Source organism: Siphateles boraxobius, unplaced genomic scaffold, assembly GCF_051911475.1.
Source record: "Siphateles boraxobius isolate OS27281-9 unplaced genomic scaffold, OSU_SipBor_1 8, whole genome shotgun sequence".
Classification (NCBI taxonomy): Eukaryota; Metazoa; Chordata; class Actinopteri; order Cypriniformes; family Leuciscidae; genus Siphateles; species Siphateles boraxobius.
Window position 1 is genome coordinate 11,984,893 of NW_027509208.1, and position 21,797 is coordinate 12,006,689.

A 21,797-nucleotide genomic window follows, 5' to 3' on the forward strand; every position below is an offset into this window, starting at 1 on the left:
AGCAGTTGTCTTTGAAATATGATTAAAGTGTACTGCTGAATGACGAGCATAATGGTAAACTGAAATACTTTAATGTCATTTCTATTGAAAATTGTGTCACATATAGCCTATATAAATGTGTTTGTAATTACACATTTGTAATAATGAAGTTGCAATTTAAAACATTTAAAATGTATTAACTTTAAATGTAATAATGAACAACACACTACAGTTAAAATTATAATTAAGTAGTTACTTTACATGTTAGTCTAGACATCAAATCAACACAGTTAAAAAAAACGTGCTACCTTAAATTTTCAAAGTACAATCAACATGACTATGTAAGCCATTTCAACTTAAAAATATAACACTGACTTTGGAACACTGAAAATTGAGTCAAATCTCATATGACTTTAAAAATAGTTTAAAATGGTTTAACTTATTTTGACGAGTTAAAGACATTTATCATACCATTTTTTGCAGTTAAGTGTAGCCTACTTGTTTAAAGTATGTCAAAAATGATTAAAACACAATGGTTTGAAATGTTTTTTGAAGTAAAAATTTTATTTGGACATTTCTACAAAGTGTATGCTCTTTAAGCACACTTAAGTGGCCTTTTATTTCATAATTATGATCTAATCTGCAAAAATAAATCTTACCTTTTAAGATTTGAAGTACACTTCAAGCGCACATTCGATGCAATTAAGCACACTTCTTTTTTATAAGGGTCCAGTATACAGTTAGTTTCAGTTATTGTTTTAGCCGTGTTTAATAATTTAATTTAGCAAATACAAGCATACAAAATGAAATTAAAAACACTAGAATTGTAATTGTTGAATCTATAATCTTGATTGTGCATGTATGGGTTACAGTCATTTGTCAGGTAGGGCCTCAATACTGCAAATTAAACAACACTTAAAATGCAGGTTGGAGAAAGTGGTTCATTATAAGAATGTAAATTAAGCTAATTAATCTTCGATTATAAAAATGTATCTTACTCTAGGGCATAAAAATATCAGATAAGGCAAGTAATCTCAGATCCTGGTTTATGGTCACCAATAAACCAGAAGTGTTTGTGTTTGTAACCCAAATAAGCTCTTCGACTATAACAAATTAGATCTTCAGCAGGTTCTATGTGTGTGTTTCATTTTGTTTCATTTGTGTATTTTTCTCATACCCTCAGATTAATTGCGTTCGACGTCTTTTCACAACCCCGAAGCTTCCTTTTTCACACCCAGCCCACTACAAAACACCCACTACAGGACTAATGTGTTTCGAGTTGTACCCTCAGGTCTGTCTAGAACCGGTCAAGTGATCTTCACACCTATACACACCCATGTTTCCTGTCACAAGTTTCTTAAAGGAAATGCAGTCACGATCCATGACGTAACCTACTTCATTATTTCAGGCCCCTGTTCGTCCTCACAGTTTGACAACATCTTAATAAACACATTATTTATGAGAACAATAGACCATAAGCAAGATTCAGCTAAACTGATAAAGGACTGAAAAAAGACGTTTATCAAAAAGGATGCAGTTCTTGAAACATGCTGTTTGGATGGTGAAATCTAATTAAAATGGAAGTGATCGGAAGTGAAGTTTCATAAATGCTTTTTGACTAATTGTTGTAGTATACCATGATAACAAAAACACACACATTCATCAAGAGAAAGAGGAAATGAGCAACCATAGTCCCACTAGTGCTTTCAAGAAATAACTGAAGAAAAAAAAAAAGATTTTATTTCTTTGTTTTTGGTGGGAAAATCACTTACAGTCAATTTGGTCAAAATCACACTGGCACGATGAGGAAACATTTTATAATGCTTTTAATTCAAAAGGCACAGCACAGTTACACAAACAGGACATTTGGACAGATAAAATACTTTATTTGGATTCTGTACATTCAACATCACAATTTAACAGGAGGGTTTTTCTGGAACGAGTTATGTGATGTTTCAGGTTGACTGGCTCTGGGTCATCACATCTGTGGCAAGGGGTCTGGTGCTACTGAAATTGTTAATGAAGAAGAGACTGTTTTTTTTTTTGTTGTTTTGTTTTTAATATACAGAGACATTAGTATAGCTCAAAAATGTTTATGTAGGTTTAAGTTCACACTAATGCCATTACAGACCAATGCCCTGTTGTATATCAGTATATGAAAATGTACATTGTATTGTTGTATAATTTAAATGTATAGTTTCTGAATTAGTTTTTCTGTTTTTTTCCTGTGACTCTAGACCCATGCAGTGCACTTGTAGAAAACACATGAGATTTGAAGAAGCAACTTTAAATTATTATCTCAGCTCATCATGAAATACCTGATTTTTCCATTCTTTATTGTTTTAAACATACTCAGCAGATCTTCTTCCATTTCGTGGCTGCAGAGAAGCACAAAGAAAAAAAACATTTCCATGTTAATGCAATGTCCGATTTCAAACCGATTATCACAGGATGAATTTTACATTTTTAAGCTTTCGAATGATACCTAATTTATGATGATTACTAAACTATGTGAGAGGGACAAAAGGCAATAAAATAGAGCGTCAAGCATCCCGCTTGTGAGACGTGACAGTTAGGGGTTTAACTCAAAACATCAAAGTAAATAAGATATTCCTTATTGTGTTGGACAATAAACAGCTGTCATATATACTGTAGGCATACCTACCCGATAAAGGAAGTATCCTCTGCTCTGGATCCGTCCAGGCCCTTGAAGATCATCCTGCACACAGAAGGAATTGTTATAATTATGGTCAATATCAGACCACACTTTCTGATGCTGCTACTGAACATTGTTTAACTGTTTCTAACTGAAACGAAGGTGAATCAAAGGTCGTATGAAGGCAGTGCTGGTAAGAGGGAAAAAATCTACCCAACAAAATCCATCAGGACCATTTCCTTTGTGAGAGTGAGGCAGTCATCATTTATTCTTGTTCAGTTTTGTGTTTTACCCTTATAGCACAATAACACTTTTAGCGTACAATTACCTCTCAAATGGACAGAAGCAGTTAATCAAACTAAGGTTGAGCCATTTCACATCCTGTACATTTAATTAGATGGACTCAAACTCATGCATGCACATGTCAGCCTCGTGCAACCGTGTATGTGTACAAGCATGTAGAAATGCATACTTTAAATAAAAAAATGTTTTTGTTAAATATTACAAATATTTAACCTTACACTGGGGATGTAAAATAATTTAATATAATACATAAATATATTACCTTTCATTTAATTGTCAAAAAATCCTGAACAAAATGTATCAGGTTTCCACAAAAATATTAGGCAGCTCAACTCTTTTCAACATTGATAATGATAAGGAATATTTCATGAGCAGCAAATCAGCAAATTAGACATTGAAGACTAGAGGAATGATGCTGAGTATTTAGCTTTGATTATATATATATATAAATAAATGAATTTTTAAGGTATATTCAAATAGAAAACTTTCCAGTTACTGGATGTAACCAATGTAGCATTGGATGCTGAAAATTCAGCTTTGCCATCACAGGAATAAATTACGTTTTAAAATTCAAATAGAAAACGTTCCAGTTACTAGACGTAACCAACATAACCTTGGTTCCGCTTATGGGAAAAAACTTCTTCTCGTTTCTCTCTGAATACTGAAGCCTGATTGGTTCACATCAGACAAAAGGCTTTTCAGCCCACAGAAAAGGGCGGAGCCGACTGCCAATTTAAGTTGCGCTGAATGGCATTTTTGTCTGAATTTTCAACTGAGGAGTGGCAACATTGACTAGTGCATAGGTGCCGTAGCATGGCAAGATACTCAATGGAACCAGGGAACCAGGGTTACATTAGTAACCGGAACACTCCGCTAGACCAAGCCCAAGAGGAGGCCATTCCCCTGGTGGTGTGGGCCCTCACCCTGATAGGGCACTGCAAGTCCAATGACATGTAAGCTGGTGCTATTGCGTCCACTATCCAGTGGGATAGTCTTTGCTTCGTAAGTAGGCAGCCCCATTGAGTGGCCTCCGAAGCACACAAACAGCTGCTCTGACTGCCTGAACTGGCTAGAACACTCAATGACACCCTAAAGGCCTGAACCGGGCAAAGTGGGTGTGGCGTCTGTTCGCCCTCAGCAGAGGGGAGAGCAGAGAGTGAAATAACTTGTGCTCTAAAGGGCGTAAAAAGCTTCTTAGGCACATAGCCTCGTCTCGGCCTAAGGACAACTTTACTGTCGTTGGGCCCAAACTTGAGGCAGAAACCATCTACTGAAAGAGCCTGCAGATCCCCAATTCACTTGACCGATGCCAGAGCCAGCAGAAGGGTGGTCTTTAGCAAGAAAGTCGGCTGTCCTGAGCGGCTCAAACGGAGGGCCACAAAGTGCCCTCAGGACAATAGACAGGTTCCAGGAAGGAAACTTGTTAGGGCAAGGCGGGTTTAGCCTCCTGGTCCCCCTGAGAAATCTGACCACCAGGTCATGTTTCCCAAACGACTAGCCAGCTATAGGAGCGTGGTACGCCCCAATAGCTGCCGTGTATACCTTGAGTGTGGACAGGGTGCGTACACCGTCCAACAGCTCCTGTAGGAATGAGAGAATAGAAGCAATCTCACAAGACAGAGGGTCTACATTCCGAGCTGAGCAACAGCCGTAAAAAAATAGACAATTTTTGGGTGTAAGGGGTGGCTGGTAGAAGGCACCCTAGCCTCAGAGATCGTGTTCATGACCTCCGGGGAAAGATGTGAAGGATCACAGATGGAGGCTGGTCTGGGCGCACATACCACTGGTGGGGAGGACCCAGTACTGACAGCAAACACAACGCCTCCAATTCCCGAAACTGAACAGGGTTTGGGAGGTGAATACATAGAAGCTTTGGGGATGGTCCAGCCTTGGCGGGACTTAGCCTCCTCCTCCTCCTTGAACCCGATGTATCAGGGCTGCTTGGGCAGGTCAGGATCCAGCACTAGCTTAGGACAGGGTCCTTGGCGCTTGGGAAATGGGTAGCGCTTAGCTGGATGGAAGCGCTGCTTGACCTCTGGTTCCAGCTTTTGCTGGGGCTGAGCGGGTGCGGAAGCCAGCTTGGAATGCTGCTGAGTCGTCGACAACTTAGGGCGACTCAAAGCAGTAGAGAAACTTGCCGGCAGGAAGTGGCGCATCGCTTGTGATGTCTTCTGTGCCGTTGTAAAACGCTCAGTAAAATGGTTGACCGCGGAACCAAACAAACCCAAGGGAGAGACAGGGGAGACCAGGAGGGCTGTCTTGTCAGCGTCCTTGATCTCCGTTACGTTTAACCAAAGGTGGTGCTCGAGGACCACCAAATTGGCCATGACATGACCAATCACTTGTGCCATAGATTTAGTGGTGCTCAGGGCAAGGTCGGTCGCGAAACTTGGAGGACCACCATAGTGAGAAGAATGGAACCTCCTGGCCACACGTGGCATACGCTCTGGTCACGAGTGCTGCTACACAGGTGGGCAGAGATCCGCAGCGACGGCCTCTTCCAGCGGGGGAAGCTTAGTATAATCTATTTCCTTCATGCCATCAACCATGGTGAGGGCAGCTGAAGAAGAATAATGGATGCGTGCTGAATAGGGGCGCCTTGATTTCGTTAGTTATCCATGGACTTCCAGGAAGAATTGGGCTGGTCTCTGGTGGGGGCCTATGGGCGGCGCACGGCTGCAGGAACAACTCATCGAGCCGGCTGGAGACGGGCTCCTCTGGAGCCAACCAATCGAAGCCCAACTCGTTAACGGCCTTGGTAAGGACACAAATGAGCTCTGAGTCCTGCTGAGTCCGTCTTTTTAGGTGGCAGACGAGGTGGAGTCATCGCCAGAGTTCGCCCAGCCCCGCTTCAGATGCAGCCAGAGACATCGAGTCATCACAATCGCCCTCAGAGCCTCCAAATGAAATTTGTCATTCCGGGTGAAGAGCGCAAGCGAAGGGAGGGCGAGGTATGTAGGCACTGGGCCGATGTAAGCTCACTTCAGCCCTGCTGCTCCGCCCCATGGCTTCTTTCGCCTCAGCTCGAAAGGAGAAGAGAAAGGGAGAGCGTGCGATGCAGGATCGCTCTCTTTAAAGAAAGCGATGCGTGAGCGCAACAGTGCGAGATTCATGCTCACGCAGTGTAAGCAGCTGGTCTCAGTGAGAGCAGCCTTGGCTTGGGCGTGTCCCAGGCATGTGATGCACTCGGTGTGGTTGTCTGAGGGAAGCAGGGGAGCCCTGCATGAGCCACATTCATGGCGTGACATTTTGCAACAAATGCCTCTGTAATTTGCTCTTTTAGAAGGAAAATTGCTCTTTGAGATTATCGCCGGATAGCCGCAGGGGAGAAGCGTTGAATCAGCTACAGCTGCGAAGTGCCGTTAATCCGATACTGGGGCTTAATTCGACGGTGAGTAGGCTTTTTATCTTCTCTTTTGAGTCAACGAGGAGATGATCTTCGAGCTTGAAGGAGAAAAATTCTGACGAAAATGGCTTTCAGCGCGGCTTAAATAGGCTGTCGGCCCTGCCCGTTTCGGCGGGCTGAAAAGCCATTTGTTTGTGCAGGTGCACAGACATGAACCAATCAGGCCTCAGTATTCGGTTTTCCCCATAAGTGTCAGAAACTGACACAATGCGGGTGAATCGTATTGAAAGATAACAATTATTTTAAAATAGGGGAAAAAAACATATTTCACAATATTACTGTTTACTGTATTTTTTATCAAATAAATGAAGCCTTGATGAGCAAGAGACTTCTTCCAAAAACATTTAAAAATCTTATCATCCTTAAACCTTGAAACGTAAGTGTAATTCTTGTAGTATATGACATGAATTAATATATTAAAACTAATAAAATATTTACAAGTTCCACATATATCTATTCTATTCGATGGAATACTCTATAAGATTACATATATCTTCTATTCTGTTCTATATCTATATATATATATATATATATATATATATATATATATATAAATATATAAAAAGTACATATAATGCGTTAGATTAAACTGGGAAGGGTCATAGCACTTGCATATTGTTGTCCTACTGTTAGTTTAACTGCTTCTATTGTTCTCATTTACAAGGATAAAAATGTCTGCAAAATGAATAAATGTAAATGTAATGTAAATGTATATATGGATTGAATAAGGTAGTTTGACTTTTATGTCAACATCAATGTTTCCATCATCAACCAGAGAAAGAGAGAGGTTGTCACATTTGTGGTGTATAAACACAAATACAGACACTGTCTGTTTTAATAATAATTAACACTTAACACTTTAATAATTAACACTTAACACTTAATTAAATCAACAATTACTGATGGTCAGAAGAGAAGCCCTAGAGCTAAGTCGTGATGAGATATTATCAAACAGCATATGGCCTATCATCAAGCAGCACCGAGGTTTGAGAGGAACAGTCAGTCTCCATGAACATCCGTCTAAAGTTACATTGTTTTTATCAAATATTCATGCATTTACCACAGAACTTTATATTTAATGACCATGGAACCTATTTAGTATCAAAACGTGGGGAAAAAACAAGAGCATAATTCCTCAGTAATAATAATAATAATAAAATAAATTTATGTGCTATTCAAATAGATAATTAAGGGACAAAGAGGAATATTTTTATTTTATATTTGGTACAAATTTCCTAAACTTTAAACTGACTTTTGAATATATATATTTGGTGTCTTGGAACTTACCCAAAATTAAATATTGATGTGAAAAAAAGCCTTGCATGTTGTCATTTTAATGATCATACTCACAGTGCTAATGCAGTCTGAATGGAGGTAAGCATGCAGGATACATACATTTAATTTCATTCTCCTGCTTCTTCTTCTGGCAAGCTGGGGTATGAGCTCCAGAAGAGGGTGCAACACAGTAGACTGACACATACACATATATAGAGAGATATCATGAAGACAGATATGGAGAGATATGAAAACCATGAACATCTGCTCCTGGGATTGGCCAGGGGTCGCAGAGAGGACCCTTGTGCGTTCTCTCGCTCACTTATCTGTCCTCAGTGCGGCTCAGTGTTCATTTGGCACACATGGGGCACTGATTTTCAGTAAAACCACAGGCATGCAGGCTATGCCAGAGCACATGTCGGGGAATTTGAAGTTATGATGTTAACAGCAGGGGGTAATGTTTTTGTGTGTTTTTGTGAACGTTACATAACAATTATGTTATGAATATGTACACCTGATTCCATATTTTAAACACATCACAAAACTGACTTATAAATATAAATGAATTCATAAAAACCTCTGCATGATACACATTTGCAGAAGACAATGCTTCTGTAATGTGGTGGACATGCAACAAATGGACAGTTAGGAAGAAACTAAATAGTTCCTTTGATGGCATCAACACAAAATGGCATGTAAATTAAATTAGGAAAATGTTAAGATAAAATTAGGTTCTCTCCTGGTATAAGTCTGAGCCAAAATTCAGATATTAATTCACCAAAAAAGTCAATCTAGTGCAAATTATAATATAGGAGATAATAATTAATGTTCTTTTTTCAAAGTGTGGATGCTATCAAGGAGTAATCATAAGATGTCAGAGGTTAAATGCATGCAATGGGAACTAAAGAGTAGATCTTTTATATGTAGAAAGAGTAAATAATCTGAATACTAAAGGTGACACTGTAGACTTTGTGGAAGTATTATAAAGATAATACATAGGTAAAATAATAAAATCAATATTTTATATTCACACATTTATTTATTCGGTGTGTAGCCATGTAATAAGTTCTGATCATCCAGTCTAGTTTTTTTGCAAGTAATATTGGTTATTTAATTTAATTTTAGTTTAGCTCGCATTGTGCATTATCCTTTATGGGAATGTAGCTAAGATATTGCTTTTGCACAACCTTGGCCCAAAAGGAAACTGTGGCCTACAATTTATTAAATTTTCGTGCAAGCTTTATTTAATGCCCGAGTTTTAGATCACAGATTGCAATTTGCAGTCGAGTGTTACTGAAGACAGTGCAGCGTAGCAACAGTGGCTGAGTGCTGAAAGCAACAGACACTAAACAACTCTTGAGGAAACCTACCGTCCCATCTTTAAATCCTGCACCATTCGGTTTAGTGTAATGAAACAAGAACTATACATACATGTACAGACACACAAATACAAAACCATACACACACACACACAGAAGTTACACAAACATATACACAGAAAGGCAAACACAAAGACACCAACATCAATACAAACAAAAACATGAAAAACATTCATACAATAAATAATAACACCGTAATCCATAAAAAGACATCATGATGTTACGATGTCATTGAATTGTCATTGCACTGAATGTGTTTGAAAAAGCGACCTCAAATTAGTCCTCAAATGTCACTTGCTCACCCTTTTGCTGGTCTCTCGAGCTGTGATCTCCTGCATATACAAAAAGCAAACATTAAAAAATCATAAAAATGAATCGCCCTTTTATTAATCTATAAATTACAGGCTTTACAAATAACTTTAATTGTATTTAGTGTATAAGAATACATTAAAATTGGTTCAGCAGCTGAGACAGAATATGAGGATGTTTTTTATTTATTTTATTTTTTTATGCAGTGATTTTAGGCGGGAAATCTGTGGAATGGATTAAATGCATGAAATGGAGTTAAGAGTGCTACATTCTTACTGGTGTCTGAAACTAGGCCTATTTAATAAACAAACGTGCAAAGGTTGGCAGCGATCTGTAGAATATCTTCATAGTTCTACGCATGCTGATTCCGTGAGGGCATGAATAAAATTCACCTTCGATTTTTGCAGTGATCCCAGCATTAGGAAACACAGGTCCTCCAGGACAGCAGATGTCTGGCAAAGGTTAAAAGAAAAGAAAATGGATTGTGGACAGTTTAAATGTCTGAGCCGGAGCCAAATGAGTCAAGTAACTAAATGATGTGCTGAAAGTGTTCATTTTCAAGTGAATTTCAACAGGAAATGTTAAGAGCTCAATTAATTGGGGGTTCACAGCGCAGTAAACCGACTGTTATTTATACAAAGTTCACTGACGGTTTGCTTCAAAAACACACACATAAGTAGCAGTATTGCAAAAGGCAACAACACTCCATTACTCACTCTAAAGGATGGGTCTGCGGAGAGGTAGAACGAGCAAAGATCAGTTATCTAAGAAAAAGACAAAAATGCAGTTGCAATTTGGCAGCTTATATAAACGAGATTCAAAAGAACTAATAAAAAGTTCCAAATCAAAATTAATCATGTATATTTTTTGATGTTTTGTTTATCATTTCTCCAAAACACATATTATTCTGTGCTTCCATAACCCAGCCTCTAGATCCCCAGCTTTACCCATGTAATTGCTCATGTACACACAGTTAGAACACGTAAACAAAGCAGAGGTGTAATCATCACTTTGGACGGCAAAGTTAACGTGTCCTGAAACTGAACAAATATGGGATTAGTCATTTATGATTAACTTTTGTCTCTGAGGAAATTTCTATATAACTGGATGCATTATAAGTGATTTGTTGGAAGAATAAAAAGGAAAGGACTCATAAGTATTGACACTTAATAAATCATACACACCTGGGTTAGGAACTGCTCATGCTCTATTGAAGATGGATTCAAGAGCACTGGAGCACCTGCAATTTATGCAGAAATCATTACATATTTTCCACTACTATTTAGTGTTACAAGCAAAGTGGATTTTAATCATATAAAATATTGTATGAATTTTGATTGGAATATAACAGAGAAATAATTTTTATATTGACACATTGAGTTCTACACAGCATACTTTGGTTTTGTCCACTTTTAGTGATTACAAAGTTTCAATTGGTCATGACTCACAATTTTGGTAAATCTCAAATCTTATTATGATATCTAGCTGTCTATATTCTAAAGCAATCTTAATTGTCAAAAGGTTTCTTGCAGTTGCATCACAAAATTGCCAATGAAATCAATCTGGAATCCTTGACATCTGGAATCCTTGTGAGGTTTGGTTCGGAAATGAATACTCATGCTTGTCGATTTTCTTGTTTTGGTGATTTTGCCCTCTTCCCTCAATGGAATAAGCACTAATAAGCACTTGGCTGAGTGTGATTGTTTAGTTAGTTGAGTCTAATTGAGTTTGTTTATTGATCTATTGTGTGGGTCTTTCAATCTGGATTTTCTTAATAAACCATTGCTGTCAAAAAGTGTTTTCCATGAATGATTTGTGGTCTTATTTGTGGTCTGATTTAAGTCTTAGAATAGGTTAATCATTAGGCTGTAATTACATATACCTAAAAACAAAGCAAAAAAAAAAAACAATAGTAGTTTAGAGAAGAAACCAATACAGTACCAAAGAGAACATACTTGTGCAGTTAAAAAAGGTTTGTTACTGTAAACTTTCATCTATCTCTTATGCCATTTAACAATCAGTTGTGATGGCATATGTCTATCTGAGTATCAATAAATGAGTCACATTTGTCTAGTCTGACAACATCTCTCGTGGCATTTCTTATACTGACATTATATTATTCAAATTCTTGTGACATCACTGCTGTCAAAATTGTCAAGCTCTCTGCTGTACAATAACACCTTTTTTCTCAGTGACATCATAATTAGCAGTTACATGACTGGATCCAATTTGATGGTGAATAGCTCTCGGTATAATGCTTTATTGCTTGGAGATGATCAAGACAATTATCATATTTATCCTTTTGGTGTAATGATTATAATTCACAAAATGAATCTGGCACATAACACTGTTTACTCCGCCATCTTTTTCCAGGTTTATTGAAAAACATACAACATTTGTACTGTTCTAATTAGTCTTGAACTAACAAGGCTGTAATAAAAAAAAGTTGCTGCCTTAAATTTTTATGTACAATCAACTTGGATGTTTAAGTCATTTCAACTTAAAATGAATCTTGTATGCCAAATTGCTTAACCTATTTTGATGTGTTAAAGCAATGTAAAAACATGTTTTCATAACTTATTGATCATATTATTTTTTTTAACAGTGAATGCACTTTCACAGAAATCACTGCCCTGCCTACAAGCCCTTTATAGTTAATGCGTTACAATGACGCAATCCTGCTCATTATCTACTGACACACTAATGCAGCACATTGTAAATCACAAGCAAGAGAATTAAGTTTGACTAAGCCTTCAGTATAGATCAAAATCATATACAAGAAATCAGTCAATTCCAAAGGCAAGGTAAAGACAGAAGTTTTACATGCAAACTTCTTTTAGACAGCAAAGCACCTGTTTTTAATAGCCTACCTGCAGCAATATGTATTTGTCACAGTAGAGTCTGTCAGTTGTTCTTGATTTGATATATATATATATATATATATATATATATATATATATATATATATATATATAATTGTTACAGTTGTGCGTTTATTTTGAGTCATCAAAACATCCTCCTTGGCTTCACATATTTACCAAACTTTCATCAACTATTTTGGGGCAACAGTTGTTGTTTTTTAAAGCACAGTTTGAGATATTAAATAAATACTGAGAGTATTCTGACTTTATTGTTTTGATCCTTCAGTAATATAACAACACTGTACCTCTATGACTTTACTTGAAAACCTCCCCTTGATTTGGTAAAAAAAAAAAAAATTATATATATATATATATTTATATATATATAAACATGTTTTTACATTGCTTTAACACATCAAAATAGGTCAAACAATTTAGCATACAAGATTCATTTTAAGTTGAAATGACTTAAACATCAAAGTTGATTGTACATAAAAATTTAAGGCAGCAATTTTTTTTTATTACAGCCTTGTTAGTTCAAGACTAATAAAGATATAAAAGCATGATGATGATAAAAAAACATTTAGCAGATAAACTTATAGACTACATTTTTAATAAAGTAAGTTAATTCATATTATATTATTTTAATTACCATTAGTTACTGCTTAGAACAGGCATTAATCTATATGGCTTAGTTTTGGGGGAGAGAATTACTCAACTGAATAATCTTTCTCATTGGAGAGATAAAGTACTATGCCACCAAACTTCTTATTCTAAGAAGTTATTCTAACATCACCAAATGATTAAAAGGACAAAGGTGTATGTGGAAGACTTACTTGTGGTGATGGGTATGAAGGAGATGAAGAGGACCGCGAAGATCAGGGTGGAGTTGTGTGCTGGGCTCATCGCGCTCTGAGCAGCTTCGCGTTCACACTGACTGCTGTTCCTCATGCTCTCGTCTCATGCGCGTCAGTCAGTCAGTTTGCGACGGTTCTTGTGGTGCTTTCTCCGTCTGACCTGCCAGCCAAACATTATGAACTCTCGGAGTTACACTCCCTCTTCGTAAATCGACCTGCAAAGTACGTCACGATGAATGAGCCCCGGCACGTGATTAATTTACACAAACGATGATGTGATATGAGTGGTCAACGCTATGAGTAATCAAAGTAAAATATTTAATCTTCAACTGGACCGTTTAGTGTACTGTGTATACACACGGTTATTTGTGTTAACGTAAAATGCATTTGGCTTTTACGTAAATACATGTATATATTTTTCAAATTTTTTCTGTTGAATGACAAAACGTTTGCTGAGATACAAACGTCCTGGTGTAAAAGTTTCCAAATGTAAATCTATTATATGGATCAGACAGAAGACAAAACAAAGAAACGTTGAATAAAATATTGATACCATTACTATTAAAGATTCATTAAATATTAATATGGTCATTCCACTTGACAACAGTCATTTGTAGACAAACACGTTATATCAAAGTAAACAGAAGTCTCTTTAATGTTTGTGGGCAAACAAAATAAAAATAAAAAAAGTAATGTAAACAAAGTAACACTCTGTGTCAGTTGCCTTTCTCCGGTGTCTCTGTGAGAAATAAGAGTCTGTTTCAGCACCACTTGATGTGGACAGCTCCAGGCTAAAGTTCCCCTTGAGTCCAATTACCAAAAAAATCCCTCTCTCTAGGATTCTCTAAATGCAGAAATGTGGAAATATGGGCCATATAGTAAGAATTAAACATGTCCTAAACATGAAAGAAAACCTGTAAATGATTCAGACTATGATTCGGATTCTGTAAACTACGCTTACTTATCTTGAGCAAACTAATGAAACTTCCTGGAAAGAATTGGACTCACCTGCCATTAATCTATTTTCAATCCATTTTGCTCTGCATTTGAGATACCTTTGGATCTAATGGTTACTAAACCACAACAGTTAAAATTTTGATTTAGAGCACATTATGGCATACAGTTTTCAGAAAATGAAATTTCTTAAGATTTTTTTCTTTCTAAAATGTATTTTTTTTTTTTGGGAATCCATTATCAATTCATACTTACTCCTTGGTGTCCAAACAGGCATTCTTATGAATCAGTTAGTACATTAAAATAGCTCACCAATGTACCAGAGAGAGAACAAACAATACAAGACAAAGTATCAAAATCTTGCCCTTTGAATCTTTTTTTGTAAATGCCCCCGTTATGTTGCAAAACATTTTAATCATGTTATATTACAAAACACATAAATGCATATCAACAGTTTTCTTGTTTTAGCAAACTGCAGCCTACCTTATTACTGTCAGCTTAGAAGTGTTTATGCAAAGAAACATAACACTAAGCATAAGGACCTAATGGATCTGAAGTAGCTTTACAGGTCATCTACTGGCTTGAAACCGTGGGATTTGGTCTAAAGTGCAAATACACATTCAAACACTGGAATTGATTATTATGCATAAATTATGCATCGATTTAAAAGGGACACATCCTTATATGCAAATATTATAGGGCCACTGGTTTAAACAGAATTACGACAAGTACTGCAGTAGTTGAGACTATACTGTATATATATATATATATATATATATATATATATATATATACACACATATATATATATATATATATATATATATATACACACACACACACACATACAGGTGCTGGTCATATAATTAAAATATCACCAAAAAGTTGATTTATTTCAAATGTATATTATATTCATTCATTACATACACACTGATATATTTCAAGAGGTCATTCCTTTTAATTTTGATGATTATAACTGACAACTAATAAAAACCCCAAAATCAGTATCTCAGAAAATTAGAATATTGTATTTATATTATAGAATACTGGAGTCAGTGCTTCAAGAACCACCACGCACGGACGTATGCAAGACATGGGTTTCAGCTGTCGCATTCTTTGTGTCAAGCCACTCTTGAACAAGACACAGCGTCAGAAGCGTCTCGCCTGGGCTAAAGACAAAAAGGACTGGACTGCTGCTGAGTGGTCCAAAGTTATGTTCTCTGATGAAAGTAAATTTTGCATTTCCTTTGGAAATCAAGGTCCCAGAGTCTGGAGGAAGAAAGGAGAGGCACAGAATCCACATTGCTTGAAGTCCAGTGTAAAGTTTCCACAGTCAGTGATGGTTTGGGGTGCCATGTCATCTGCTGGTGTTGGTCCACTGTGTTTTCTGAGGTCCAAGGTCAACGCAGCCGTCTACCAGGAAGTTTTAGAGCACTTCATGCTTCCTGCTGCTGACCAACTTTATGGAGATGCAGATTTCATTTTGACCTGGCACCTGCACACAGTGCCAAAGCTACCAGTACCTGGTTTAAGGACCATGGTATCCCTGTTCTTAATTGGCCAGCAAACTCGCCTGACCTTAACCCTATAGAACATCGATGGGGTATTGTGAAGAAGAAGATGCGATACGCCAGACCTAACAATGCAGAAGAGCTGAAGGCCACTATCAGAGCAACCTGGGCTCTCATAACACTGGAGCAGTGCCACAGTCTGATCGACTCCATGCGACGCCGTATTGCTGCATGCAGTAATTCAGGCAAAAGGAGCCCCAGCTGAGTATTGAGTGCTGTACATGCTCATACTTTTCATGTTCATACTTTTCAGCTGGCCAACATTTCTAAAAATCCTTTTTTTGTATTGGTCTTAAGTAGTAATATTCTAACTTTCGGAGACAATGAATTTGTTATTTTCATTAGTTGTCAGTTTTAATCATCACAATTAAATGAAATAAACATTTGAAATATCAGTCTGTGTGTAATGACTGAATATAATATCCAAATTTCACTTTTTGAATGGAATTACTGAAATAAATCAACTTTTTGATGATATTCTAATTATATGACCAGCACCTGTATATATATACAGGTATATATATGTCATATTGTGCATGTTATATTAAACTTAAGCCTTTTATGCAGTGAAAAGGATTTGAACACCCAATGCTATTAAGTAAAATATAAAGTAAATTGTGGCAGGATATGAGGATGAAATAAGCTACCTTTATGTTTAGTCAACAGGCCTTGATGTCCTTTTCACAATTTGTTTTTTCCCAAACACCAAGAGTTACCTTCATGCAAGTGTTCCCTTCTAATCATGTGATTTTGACTGCATTGAAGTCACAAGGGATGCTTATATCTCATTATTAAAATAAATAGAAGGTTTGCAATTACTTTGATCAAATTTGCAATTAACTGGGATGGCGTTGGAGTGTCATAGAAAAACAAAAAGATTCAGCCTTTTGTAATCAGCTTTGTCTTATTTTTTGTCCTATAGCTCCTTTGAGTGGGATGTAGATACAGATAATACGATTGCATCAATGTCTGTTTAATATCTCCTCATTATGAAAATGTCAAGCATTGGTGTCATGGGCTCTAGAGTAAGATTCTCAGCATTGGGATGTGGGCTCACATTTCCGGGCATTTTTAAATGTATGTGTCTGTATGTGTGTACTTGAACAATGGGATTGTTCTTATTCATTTGTTTGAGTCAAAACATGCCTAGATAATGTGTCCACCTGTCTAGGTAAAATGAAGCCTGTGGTTGAGCATGCATAGGGGGGAGGTGTGCTGAGTTTGTGTGCCTACTGCCGCACATCATGACGCACACGGGAGAGTGATATTTGATTCACAGTTAAGCATTGCGCCACTGGGAAATATCGGCTAAATATCAAAGTGAATAAATAATCAGTGAATATCCTTAACAAGGGTTATTGCTGGAGTTTTGGAGGATTGGGACTGGATGACTGAGTAGCTTCAGCGGGACTGAAATAAATACAATGAGAGCTTTTACACAGGTTAAAGAGATAATTTATTCGGCAAGAGGGACAGAAAAGGAATGAGGTAGAAATTAAATTAAGAGGATTAACAAAAAAAACATTGAGATATTGTTAAAATATGTCATAATGAGATATTCATTAAAACAGATAGGTGAGACGGAAACACATATAATGCACATTATCAGAATTAATATTTAGAAGTAGCATGAGCATATATAATATATATATATATATATATATATATATATATATATATATAAAGGCACCAACAATATTAGTTTATTAAAAGCCTCATTTTTTATTTTGGCTTTTTGTCATTTTTTCTGTTGAATAACATAAACAGCTTTATTTTATAAATAGTTTATTTTTTTATGGTTTTGTTGAAAAAATTACTTTTTGTCCCATTATCAAACACTTTTGGTTTCAGAATAAATGATTCATGCATGACAAATCCACTGATAGTGTGAATTAGCTAAAAAAAACAAATGCACCTTTAAAGGTTACATTCACCAAAATGTATTATAGGACCCCCCCAAAAAAATGGATGAAGGAGTAGAGGATGGGGATTGTAATGGTTAAACCGCGAAACTTTAAGGTACCACAAGTCAGTAAGTTTTATAAAGCCATTTATTGATACTATTGTGTCAGGAAAGTGCAAAGCGTGTTGGCTTTAGTTTAATGGACAGGGGGAATTACAGTACTGGCTAATACAATCTCACGTATTGGGCAGTTGGGTAACTTGGGGTCTCTGTGACCCAGGAGCATCATGGGAAAAAATGTGATTCAGATTCAAGCTGACCTATAGGTGATTTAAGCATGAATCACACAAGTTTATTAGCGATAATCTCTGCTGTCCTACATCCACTCATTCCCCCACCCAATCTTATATAAACCTCCTACACCCTCCCAAATCCATTTCCACAACAGTTTTTAGTTTGCACATAAAGTTATGTCTGTTGGATCATTGGGGACACATAATGTCAAACATGTAACATCAGAGTAATTTGCCATCTGGAGAGTAGATGTTGTTCCTGACTCTTAATATACAGTACATAAAGAGCTCTTATGTGTAGTTATTATATAACACATGTTCGGATTCTTTATTATCACTCTCTAAATTAACTCTCTAAAACAAACTGGGTCTGGTTGTTGTTTTTCAAGCAGTTTAAAATGTTTCTCAAATTCTCTTTATACTGAAAAATGTCTTTCAGAATGAGTCAGATCACCTACACAACAAACATTTCCAGATTTTATAACCTGAATGTATTGGAAGTAATTTATGCTGTACAATCCATGGTGAACATACTCATACCCATAAACATCCATTTATAAATGTCAACAGTCACTTACTTTAATGTGAAAATGGTGGTGTGCATTTTTTACTCCTCTGCCTTGTTTACAGTGAAAAGAGGCTGGTAAATTAACCTTATCAATATGGCAAGATACTGACATTAGGTCATCGACTTCACAGCAATCTTGGAAAATCAATGGTTAGCGAGCAGCTGCACACAATGTAGCCGCATCTGATAAGCCACTATGTAATTAATGCTTCCGCTGAGTATGGCCGCGGGCATTAGAGAGGGAACTCTAGGCTGAGGGAATAAACAGTGATATTTCAGAGCACTAATTATAGAGGCCATATTGTCTTTCAGAGGGATGAAGAGTTTATCGGGCTCTACAGTGAGCTCTAAAGAAAAGACATGCGATAGACACAGAATCAAAGCAACAAACCATTCCTGACAATTCTGGACACTTATAGGGCATTTCACAGTACCCACACTTGTGCACTTTGCACTTGACTCTTTGTCTACTTACATGACGTATTTCTTGTATTTGGCAATCTAAGTGTTCAAGTGGGTGTGAAGACTGCAATTGTGTGTACAACTTTTTGATTACCCAATGGGACACACTTACAATATATATATATATATATATATATAAAAAACAAATTTTTTTTTCCAGAGGTTTCCATACGTTGCACCAGAAGCTCCTCAAAGGGTCACAGAATTCCAGGATGGGGGTGGAGCGGAAGCGGACCCGAGAGCGGGATGGGAGGCCAGGTCCTTTGAGTGGAGGAAGGACTGAAGATGGAGTTAGTGCAGGAGGCCAGGGCAGAACAGGCCGGGCCGGAGGCCTGGGCAGAGCTGACAGGGCTGATGGCAACAACGGCAGAGCAGATGACCACCACAGTAGAGCAGATTGAACTGAAGACCCCCACAGCGGAGCAGAAGGCCACCACAGCAGAGTTGACAGGACTGAAGATCCCCATGGCGGAGCAAAAGACCACCAAAACATAGCAGAGAGCACTGTAGATCCCAACAGAGTAGAAGATGACATCCACTGCAGCGTAGACAGGACTGAAGATCCCCAGAACGGTGCAGAAGTCCACCTTAGTGAAGTTGAAGGCCACCACGGCATAGCTAAGGACCACCAAGATGAAGCATGTGGAACTGATGACAACCACGGCGGAGTTGAAGACCCCAGGGCAGATCTGCTGGGGCCGGTTGCATAAACCGCTAAGACTAGTCTTACAAGTTAGACACCAATTTTTTGTCTTTAAGACTGTTCATAGCTTTTTAAAATCAGTTACATAAAAATGTAGATTAGCCTAATTGAAAACCGAAAAGTAAAACTGACATCCCCAGACTAACTGCTATTGGGTCACACTTGAACTTAAGACACTGTCTTAATGGCTATGTTTATATAACCGGCCCCTGGTGGAACCAGATACCACCATGGCTTATCTACAAAGAGCACAGAGAGGTTAAGGGCCGTGTCAAAATAGTTAAAGGGTTCCGTTACACCCTCCGTGGCCATAACAGGGCTGGCAAGGCAGGCGGTGTCTTTAATCACGGCCTACTGGGCCGAGACACTAGAACTCAAAATGGCCTCTCTGGCCGGGAAGAAACAGGCAGGTAATTCAATAATGGCCTCCAAGGCCATATCAATGCAGACAGGAAGTTCAGGGACTACCTCCGTGGTCACAGCTCAGGGACAACCTCCAAGGTTGCATCGGCCCAAACAGGCAACTCGGAGACGACCTCCATGGAATACAAAGAATACACTGACAACATCCGTGGTCACATTAGGGCAGACAGGAAACTCATGGACGACCTCTGTGGTGGTATCACAGCAGACAGAGAGTTCATGATCAGGTGCCGCTCCCAGGAAAAACTAGATCAGGAGCCGCTGCCTCAGGAGACACTGAAGCGTATGCTGCCCAGACACACAAAATGACTATCGCCGTAACAAGGAGAACCTTTGAGATCCCCATATTTGATACCATCACAGAAATGCCAGCTGCTCGCACTGACATCAGTGGTGTGTCCACCAAACATGAAGCCAGTCTCAAACGCCTAGGGACCATCTTGGAAGCTTCAGATGCAGCGTTCATGACTGCCACAAACTCTGGCTTGGTGTCAATTAAGGCTGAAGACTCTGGTGTGGCATCAAGCAGGCAAAATATCCAAACCATGAAACGGTGGAAACCAGAGAGAGAGAGAGAGAGAGAGAGAGAGAGAGAGAGAGAGAGAGAGAGAGAGAGAGAGAGAGAGAGAGAAAGAGAGAGAGAGAGAGAAAGAGAGATTGAGAGAGAGAGAGAGAGAAAAAGACTGCATTTACACTTGGCATTAACATGCGACCTGTATCCGGATGTCCACATACACATTGAAAAGACAAATGTAAACACGCTTGATCGGAATGTTACACGATCAGCGTGTCCAGGTTCGGAGGTAGTCGCGGACGCATTGTGATCGGATCTCAGTGTAATGTAAACGCAATCCAGCCATCGTGTCTGTATTCACAGGTGGACGTCACACAAACCCTGCCCATTGTCATTATTCCCCCTCCTCTCTCCAGGAATCACTGCACATAGCGGTGCGGTTTTGAAATGCTTGCCTTTGCACCCAAAAGTTGCAGAACCATTCATTTTCTGTAAAGAACACACATTTTTCCCAGCACAGATGGCAACGTTTTCAGACCCATACGTTTCTCTGTACCGTTTCCATTATGGCATCTATCCACATTATTAGTACTTGCAGCCTCTTCATCCTCCTCATTTTGCGAGATTTGTAAAATGTCCCCCGACTGAAAACTGTTTTTAAAAGAAAACCCATCACTCAGGTTGACTTTGCACCGGAGCCATCCTTTTTTTCTTTTATTTTTTTTCCCGCGGCAATGCAAGATCCGATCTGTTATCCAGATACAGAAGCCATATGATGTGGACAGGTCTATACGCACCGTGTCCTGATTGGCTTATGATCCAATCTACTTGATCGGATCACGGTGATCGCATGTTAATGCCAGGTGTAAACACAGCTAGATAGAGAGAGAGAGAGAGTGCTCAGAGATGCAGTGTAGTGACACACATTTGAAAACAATCAGGCCTATGGGTTCTGTGAAATGCAGTTTGTGATAGGTCTTCACCAGGCTAGAGTACAATAATAATGCATTGAAAAAGCGTGTATAATTAAAACTACTTTATTTTTAACAAATCCCACCTAATCACCATTAGCTGTAGCTGCTGTAAATTCTTAAATAAATTCTTAATAAGCTATTCTTCCACTCTCTTCTGAAATCTTCCCCTAAGATGAGAGCATGTTCTCCTCATTAAAGCTCCAGGTGAAGGGTAGAGATGCACCAGTCTACCGCTCATCAATCAAATCTGGCCAATTCTGTTTTTTGTTTCATTTTGGCCGATCTCTGTTCCGGACTTGCACAGAGAATAACCTTCATTGCTATTATATTGCCGTTTTATCAAATCTGAGGATGTTGTAACGAAAGCGGCGGTGCTGATGAGAAATGACATAAAAAACCAAGACACC

The 21,797-nt window shown here is 38.1% G+C and overlaps 1 protein-coding gene across 6 annotated transcripts in view; it reads right to left on the bottom strand.

Annotated features, from left to right (window-relative positions):
* Window positions 1-1,788: 1,788 nt before the first annotated feature.
* nmu (neuromedin U) overlaps window positions 1,789-21,797 on the bottom strand; it is a 367,892-nt gene continuing 347,883 nt past the window's right edge. Inside the window, exons 1-10 of one of the 6 annotated variants that reach the window (XM_077220590.1) lie at window positions 13,005-13,185; window positions 10,492-10,547; window positions 10,024-10,071; window positions 9,700-9,759; window positions 9,301-9,330; window positions 8,990-9,040; window positions 7,740-7,814; window positions 2,645-2,698; window positions 2,298-2,357; window positions 1,789-1,983 (exon numbers count right to left, since the gene is read on the bottom strand). In XM_077220590.1, coding sequence (XP_077076705.1) covers window positions 2,322-2,357; window positions 2,645-2,698; window positions 7,740-7,814; window positions 8,990-9,040; window positions 9,301-9,330; window positions 9,700-9,759; window positions 10,024-10,071; window positions 10,492-10,547; window positions 13,005-13,119 — 525 coding nt within the window. In that variant the 5' untranslated portion in view covers window positions 13,120-13,185 and the 3' untranslated portion in view covers window positions 1,789-1,983; window positions 2,298-2,321. Of the gene's footprint in view, window positions 1,987-2,297; window positions 2,358-2,644; window positions 2,699-7,739; window positions 7,815-8,989; window positions 9,041-9,300; window positions 9,331-9,699; window positions 9,760-10,023; window positions 10,072-10,491; window positions 10,548-13,004; window positions 13,186-21,797 lie in introns of those variants that run through there. The other 5 variants (XM_077220589.1, XM_077220593.1, XM_077220591.1 and 2 more) reach the window with 5 other exon arrangements.